The sequence below is a fragment of the Montipora foliosa genome, chromosome 12, assembly GCF_036669935.1.
Source record: "Montipora foliosa isolate CH-2021 chromosome 12, ASM3666993v2, whole genome shotgun sequence".
NCBI lineage: Eukaryota > Metazoa > Cnidaria > Anthozoa > Scleractinia > Acroporidae > Montipora > Montipora foliosa.
The window spans coordinates 23566346-23575148 of record NC_090880.1 but is presented as its reverse complement, the minus strand read 5'-3'; the positions used below and the strand labels follow the sequence as shown (position 1 = coordinate 23575148).

At 40.3% G+C, this 8803-nt stretch overlaps 1 protein-coding gene across 1 annotated transcript; it reads left to right on the top strand.

Annotated features, from left to right (window-relative positions):
- Positions 1 to 1529: 1529 nt before the first annotated feature.
- LOC137978572 (protein draper-like) lies at positions 1530 to 6961 on the top strand. The gene is made up of 2 exons (XM_068825558.1): positions 1530 to 1657; positions 4822 to 6961. The coding sequence occupies exon 2, from the start codon at positions 4849 to 4851 to the stop codon at positions 6286 to 6288; it is 1440 nt and encodes a 479-aa protein (XP_068681659.1). The 5' UTR covers positions 1530 to 1657; positions 4822 to 4848; the 3' UTR covers positions 6289 to 6961.
- Positions 6962 to 8803: the final 1842 nt, after the last annotated feature.

The following is an 8803-nucleotide window of genomic DNA, read 5'->3' as shown; positions in this document are numbered from 1 at the left end:
AGTGACCGTCATTGTTACACTTTCAAATATTTCTTAGTTTTGTTAAATTTCTCTTGCATTTCTCTATTCCTTTTGCACCGCAGGGATTTATGTTGCTATGGCCGTACATGGTTTCGCGTTTCTTCCTCATTTGTTTCCTTGATCAAGGCTAAAATTGTTATTTAATCCATTTCAGAGATCAACTCGCTTTTATGTTAATTCTAAATAATAAACTTCCCTTTCTAGATATATACGTTGACAACACGGGGCCTACAGTAGTTACCAGAGTATTCCGTAAGAAAACATTCACCGGCTTATTAACATGTTTTTTTAGCTTTACCTCATTTTCAAAAAGTACAAAATTGGGCTAGTCAAGACCCTTGTTGATAGAACTCTTAAGATTTGTAACACCTGGCAAGCGTTTAATGAGGACATCGCGTCACTAACATTCATCCTAAAGAAAAACCTGTATCCATCCAGGCTAATAGAAAGAATCATTAAATGTAGTGCCACCCAACATGTAACAGGCAGCTCTGTAAGATCAACTAGTGAACAAGCGCCCAACACTATTTTATTTCAAATTACCCTACATAGGTTATTTTTCTAACATCGCCCAAAAGCGCATTCGTCAACTTTCACATTTCTATTGTAATAATGCAAACATCGTGTTAGCGTTTTCCTCTTTCAAAGTAGGTAGCTTCTTTAGTGTGAAAGACCCTGTTCCCAATGGACAGAATGGACTCCGATCATGTGTTGTTTATAAATTTTCGTGTGAAGGCTGAAACCACCCGACATTTCAACACACGTGTAAGGGAACATTTGGAAACGGACAGGGCCTCACACATTTTCAAGCATCTGGGGAGCTCCTTAGCGTGTCGCTCTGCATGCTCCCGTGACAATTTTGCCATCATTGATCAGGCATCTTCGCGGTTTGCTCTCAAAATCAAAGAGGCGTTGCACATATTTTGGGACAAACCAACACTTAACGCACAGGTCAAACACGTTAACTTAAAACTCTCTGTTTAATTTTGAATTACTATTGTCTTAGTCTTAATTACTGTCATTATTATTATTGTAATTTCTCTAGTATTTATATTTCACTGTAATTATTGTTCATTTCACACTGAAAATGGCAGAGGCAACTGCCGAAACATGTCTGTAAAACTCAGGAGTGTCGTGTTTTTCTTAAAATTAGTTCTAAATGAATATTGCAACGGTGTTCAGTTATAATTCAACAAGTTGTTGTTGTTTTTTGTTAAACGTTTAACAAGTGGTCGGCTTTCAACAGACACGCCAAAGTTGTTCGATAGGTGGACTGGGCCGCTCTATTTGATAAATGACTCAATCGAGTGCTGCATTTAAGTGTTGTGATTTATTTATTTATTTTTTCGATGGATACGGCTATCACCACTTAGCAGAGCTTAGCCCTGGTGAGGCTGGAGCACGCCGCAAAATTACAGACAAAGCTACCTCACGATGTGGAGGGATAAAATCTCATTTGAGTGTAAGCTCACCGGAAGGCACGCCTCAAGGACTCAAGGAGGGGCCCGCACGCTTAATGTGACGTCATACAGGGGCATATCACGATATTGAAAGGCTGCCCTGATGTACTTCGCGCTTAGGCGTTCTATGTTTTCCAATTTCCATCACTCGTCGAAAACAAGTTGAGAACTACAAGGTGAGTACTTAGACCGTAAATTTAACTTCGTCTTCGTGTGAAAATCACTCGTTTAGGTCCTTCACATCGGTGACTATAGAGCATTTTCTTGCGGGATGAATTTCAATCTGTGCTGTTCAGCTTAAATGGCTGCTTGTCAGCTCAATCAACACGCAAACGGTCGATATGATATGTCTGCTGAATTTACATGAACAGAGCGAGCAACTTTCAGTTAGCCGTTAAGCACAAGTACTCTGGGATAGTTGAAGGGTTTACAAAGAAGTAATTTGCGTGAATAAGCGAAACTTCCCTAGAAAAGGACCACATACTCGCTAGATCTTTGTATTGTTTTTTTATGACATGACATATGTTCTTTGAATTTGTATCTTATCAACTATGACTTCGGGGACAGCTCTGGGTCACTACAATGTAAAACAGTGCAACTCGAAGCCCAACATAACTGAATGCTTGTCTTGAGATCAACACATTTGATTTCAATTTCCGGTGCAAAATTCCTTGTTTCAAGTGAAAATTAAGAAATTTAAAGAAATCTCAGTTAATTGTTCTGGTGTAAAGATACATCCTCGACTCTTCACATACAACAAAATTGCTTTCAGTCTGCAAATATTCTGGCAGAAGAGGTTGCCGATAGGATGAGGCGTTCAAATACCTCGAGCGATCATAAGAGGTTACCTTTGTGTTGAAAAATGTTCCTTTGTTTGAAACAGTCGTTTCCCACCAAAATAAACACATCTGTATCTCTTAAATTGCGTGTTTATATTGACATTGTCAATATTAAATTAAGTAAATGGCTTTTCATTATTGTTATTATTTTCTGTTATTTTCATTGCTCATTTTATTGCATTGCACAAAACAGGTCACATAGTCATCCTATAACAATAACGCTAAGTCGGGAATAGGTCTCATGTAAACCTCCGCCTCAATTGGTTTAATCGTTTTTCTTCCGGTGTCACATTTAATCCAATTTTCTCGTTTTTAAAAGTTAGAGGGTCGAGAAGACTCCCTCTGTTTGCAAGCTTATGCAATTAGCGTTTCACCCCCTTGATTGGAGACGTCCCGTTGAAAGTAGTCACAACACCCGTAGTTCACGTCACCGAAAGTTTCCGTTTCAAATTTCAAGACAGAAGAGGACGTGTTCGATAGGACTTATCACACATTCTTCCAACAGATTTATGCATTACGTCGAGAATTTTATCGATTTTCGGTCCTGTCAAAGACCACAAGAAGTCCGTCCAAATTTCTTTCCTTGTGAATGTCGTTTGTATTTCCGCATTGAAGAGGAATTCCATTTAACGTCCCGTACTCCAAAACATTGGATGAAGCTACAACAACGGAAAATTTGAAACCTGGCGCCGGCATATATCTTTCATTTCCTTAGGCTGGTGATTGTCACCGTTTTCTCCAAAAATAACAACCCTGAGGTCATAGGGCATGCAGTATTTCCACTCTATGTTTTTAATGTCCTGGCTGAATTGTCTTATATTTTACCGCTTTTAGGCCGAAACTATTCATGTTTATATTCTGCGATTAAGAGTATTCGTTATCATGGACTTTGTACCCAAAATGTCGTGGCCATCAAATAAATGTTCAGCCCGAGTTATTATCCTGTGTTGGTTAGTTCTAATACATGTGAAATGTCCGTGGCTAGTCTGACGCGGCGTTTCGTCTCGGCCAAGAGCCTCTTCAGAGACCTTTAGAATTCAAAGGCAAACTCGTTGATCATCGCGCTCAAATCCCGTTCGCAAATTCTAGATGTTGACAGACTAGCCACGAACATTTTTGACAATAGTTTTGCTTTGGTTAGTTCTGTTAAGAAAAACTCAAAAATGGCAGGAATGAGAATGACCAATATCAAAAACATAAAACAAACAGCGGTTACTATATCATTGTTTGTAACCGCTGTTTGTTTTAAGTTTTTGAGAATGACCAAATCATCAAATTTTTCAAGGGGCAAAAATTTTTTTTCCATGCTATTAAATTAATTCTAAAAAGATGAAATAAATTTCCTTGTAACTAGTGAGAAAACAATACGCACGAATGGAAATGTTAAGAATCCCAAAAATATACGAGTACGTAATTTGAGTGGGCATTTACGAGGTGAACTGTTCGCTTGCTTCCTGTTGACAACTTTAAGTATTGACAGGTTGTGTTTTCACTAGGCCGATTAACTAGCTGAACATTCTTGCTAGGCTTTGTTTACAAACCGACTTTTACTAGCTAAAAGTGACAACTGTTTTCACTGTGAAATTTAACCCGCAATCTAAGCCGCTAACTCAGAGAATTCAAATTGCAAAAGCGCGCCATAATAAAAAAATGAAAGGGGCCGTAGTGCTTAGAATGACTTCTCTTGTGATTATTTTCGCTGTATTTTTGGCAAGTAGAAGGAGTTTTATTCAGGACAAGTTATACCATCTCGCGAGGTAGTATAACTCTGCGTGAATTTCCGCTCGTAAAAGCGAGAAAATCCCTTGTTTTTGCTTGTGAAAACAGCCTGCATTTTTAACTAGCTAAAAACCAAGACGAGGTGTTTTCATTGTATTTCCGGACTTTTCCGGCTTTATCTAGTTAAAATTGTCCTAGCGAAAACACAAGCAACTGAGCAACGAAAATCGTTGTATCATCACGGCAATTGACACACAGTTTGATCACTTTGATGACATTCTACTATTTAATTTTGCAATGCTTCAGGCCTTTCCTCAATTTATTTTTCTATGGATAGACAAGCAAGATTTCAATATCCTTCAACGTTGCAAGTTAACCGTGACGATGAAAATCGCAGAATAACTGTAGAATACCCGGTCACTATTGTGTTCTTGTAGCGGCATCGTTTGAAGAACGAGGCATATAACAATATGCGAACAATTGGCCGAGTATTCTACAAGTCGCTATGTGGTAAGCTGGATAAGTACAAGCGGGAGCAACATGCGGTGGAAAGGGCTTATTGTACGACCCCCACGACTCAAACAAGTGGTTCTCAGTCTGTGAAAAGTTGACTTCACCATTCAAATGTCCCGCCGTCACTTAATTTACATTCCACAAGTATCGCATTTGTTGTGAATAGTAAATGTTCCACCGAAATCATTGATTGTTTCCTTGTCAGAAATATTCTATCATGTATGAAACAGACGAGTATTTGCTTTTTTAACCCCACCTCTTTCTTATAGGAACCGCTCAAATTGAAGTCGTTGAAAATGCAGTTTTTAATTGTCATGATTGCTGTGGTAACTCAAGCCTCGGCCCTCATTGATGACCGACACTGCTTCGTGAGACAAAACCGGACCTGTTACCAGTACGCACTGACAAGGAGGCAAACCCTGAGCTGTTCTGTGAATGGAAAAATATTCAAGCAGTGCCAGCAGATATGCAATGCTGCGAAATGCAACATTACGTGTTCTTCACCGCATGCATGCAAACAGCAGTGCTATGGCAGCCTGTGTGAGTCCCTGGATTGCAAGGCAAAGAGTTGCCACCAATATTGCATACGTGGCCGTTGCAATATGAGATGCACCTCGGACGAGTGCATTCAGACTTGTGACGTCGGAGGATGTGAAATGAAGTGTCCCGAAAATGCCAAGCGTTGCCTCCAGAAATGTCGCCGAGGAAATTGCAAAATGCATTGTCCGCCAGGGGTGCAATTTTGCCACCAGACATGCGAATCAGGGAGATGCATTATGCTTTGCGAGGGAAAAGAGTGCACCCGTTCCTGTCGCAAGAGCGAATGCATCTACAGCGACCAACCAGAAAATGTCACTGCTTTAGCTGTTGTATCAACTTGTAATCAGGCTATTGCGCGAAGGGAAAATATTTGTTATCAGCATTGCATAAATGGAAACTGTCAGCTCGAGAAAGTTGAGAGTTTTGTAATGCACAGTCAGGTTTGTTACGGAGGAAACTGCAACTTGAGATGCAATGCTGGTGCAAAATGCAGCCAAGTTTGCGTCGGACGTCAATGCCAGCTCATCACTTGTACCTCGGACATTTGCATTCAAGAATGCATCGCGGGAGGATGCCACATGGAATGCTATTCTAGGATCTGTACTCAGATTTGCAGAGGAGGAAATTGCAAGATGGGTTGCTTATCTTCCAGTTCGAAACTCTGCTACCAAACTTGCACTGGCGGAGGTTGTTTGACGTCGTGTGAAGGAGAAAACTGCAATCCAAGGTGCTTTGGCGGACAATGCAAGCATTCGGTTTACCACCCTCCTGGTATAACAATCAAGGCCACTTGTGACAGCATGGAGGACGAGACGTGTGTCCAAACTTGTCAGTCGAAAGTCGGTTGTGCCCTGGCAAACAGACCCAGGAACCCACCGCAAATCTCCAACCAGACTTGCAACGACGGGTTCTGCTACTTGAATTGCACCGGTTCAGACATTTGCCATCAATCATGCAACGGCAAAAAGTGCTACACAGCATCATGCAATGCACGAGAGTGTGATCAAGTCTGCAACGGTGAAGATTGCGGGTTAATGGAGTGCGATGCCGAGACTTGCACACAGAAGTGTTTTGGCTGGGGGTGCCATCTAAAATGCCATCCGTCTGTGCAGGTCTGCAATCAAATTTGCATTGCCGAGAAAGGGAGGTGCTATCTGGAATGCTGGGCACAACAATGTGTTACCACATTACTTTAACTAAAATATTAAATTTTAGAATTTAAAAACCTGCATTGTACTGAACAACCTTTTTGTTTAAGACAGAGAGATATTTGATAAACGTTAGAATTTCAGTTGTTTGGTATTTTTATCCTTATCAGAAGGACAAATTCACTCGAACTTGAAGGAACTCAAACGAAAAGGTCAATCGACCAATTAGAAGCGTATTCAGAGCCACCTTAAATTTCTGATTTTGCAAGGTGGCTCTGAATCCGCTCCACGTAAATTTTTAAAACTTTGCAAAGTTTCATCATGGCCTTCTGGTCATTTTCCAGCAATAAAATTATGGTGGTCACCGAGTTCGTTTTTCAGATGTGATACAGCGTTGTAGCGTAAATCTTTCTAAAGAGGTCTTCAAAGTCTTGAAACTGCTTTGAGCAACTATAACTGAAAGATGCATCGAATATTTAATCAAGCGTAAACATTAAGACGCTATTATCTCGCTAGTGCAAGGCTTAAAACATAACTATCACAAAACAGATTTTATTTTTTAAGGAATCTTTTTCTTCTCCATCCTGGAGACCGTTTCTGTAATTCCTTTGTAAAACATGGCTGCCCTGAAAGAATTGCTAATCTGCTGTATACCTGCGGTCTTTTAGAAAACTATGATCCAAGAAAACAGAAGAAAAGAACTTCTTGTTCTTGTGCTTGTCACGCTTTTGTTTATTTTACTGGGGTCATGAGCGAGTGTGAAGTCAGATTAAGCGTAAGGTGATTCCCTAGTATTGCACTGCGCATCCTGTTCTGCGCATAACACAGCGTAGGCCACGTTCGTATTCAGGCATAGCTACGAGGCTTTATGGTCGAATGGTCTCAACGAATATTTCTAAACAAAACAGTGTTTAAATTTAACCATAGAGACTCGTAGCCATGTGTGAATATTGATATATCGAACGTGGGGGCAAAAACATTTCAAAATGGCGAACTTTCGTGCGGGAAAGCTCGCTAGAAAGAAGAATGGCCGTTTTCAGAGCACAGCAGTAAAGGACAAAACGGGAAACTTTTTAGACTCTCACAAAAAAAAGAGTCGAGTGATAGCCTTGATGATGCTAAAGTGTCATTTCAGTCCCTGAGTGAAAGTGAAACCGCGCTATCGGGGAGACGTGCTGTCGAGGGTTCGAGCTTGGTTTGCTTTCTGTTCTCTCCTAAACGAGGTTGGTGACCTATCCTTTTTTTGGCATAATTTCATTATCTTACTCCTCCTACTTGTGTTGCAAAAATTTTTACAAAATTTACGTCAGAAAAAAAAGTTACAGGCAAAAAGGTATTCGTAGCCATCACTCGTGGACACAAAATGGTCTCCTCGAGATCACCCACCCGAGGAATATTTGTAGTCAGTGCCTTTTCAAGACGTGTGCCTGTGCTATAAAACAAACATTAAATTACTCCTTTTGAACAATACAATACACCTGTTTTGTTATTTCAAGAATTACATCAAAGCTGTGTTACCTGTTCCCTCAAAACGTAGCGTGAACCGATGGAACAAACTTGTCCTTGATAGATGAAGTCGCAATGATTAAATGAGTAACTTGAGCAAGTTATATCTCCCAAACAAGCTTGGTGACCTATTTTTTTAATTGCACATTTCGAGTCACCATAATGTAGGGAAAAATCGAGAAAAATTGAAAGAAAATCTTACGACAGCTTCTATATTACTAAGGAATCACTTTAAAGCAACGTTCAAGAGTTTCCTTCCACGTTCTTGCTCAAGCGTACGAGTCCGATTTTTTTGTGCCTGTTTCACGTTTATGGTTTGTGGTCCTCGTAGCCTTTTGCTTGCGCTTGTGACTAGTTTCACATGAAAAGCAGGCTTAAAATGAAACTCTGAAAGATACCATCTTTGATAGCACTTTCTCCTATCAAATCCATACAGAGCACTAAGCTACTCGGCTTGACAATCAATGGTACGGTAACGTGGAACGACCATATAGAAGAACTTGTTAAAAAAGCGTCTAAGAAACTGTACGTTCTTATTCAACTTAAGCGTGCGCATGTTCCTACTTCAGATCTTGTAACATATTTTTGCGCATGTATTAGGTCTTCATGCTAGATTACGCTTGTCCTGTTTTTCATTACAGTCTACCAAAGTATCTACAAGTCGAGCTCGAAAGAGTGCAAAGGAGGGTCCTATCATCCATTTTTTCCAGGGTGCACTACTCGGACGCCCTTCAGTAAGCAGGGCTTGAGTCCATCAGGGCCCACCAGGAAAATTTAACAGAACACCTGTTGAAGTCTATTGTTAATGACCCACGTAGTAAGATTACAAGCCTCCTGCCTCCCTGAGTTTCTATCTCATATGAGCTGAGAAGGCAGAGGAGGTTTGCCACACCTCTTGTAAAGACAAATAGATTTGGAAATTCGTTCATCGTGAAGAGTGCGAGGGAAGCATTTAAGTAATTTCTAGGAGTGGTCGCTTTGTAATTTTATAATAGTAGTGTTTATAAATCATTTCTTATATTTCTTACTTGTAAAGAGGCGCATGCTATTCCTGTTT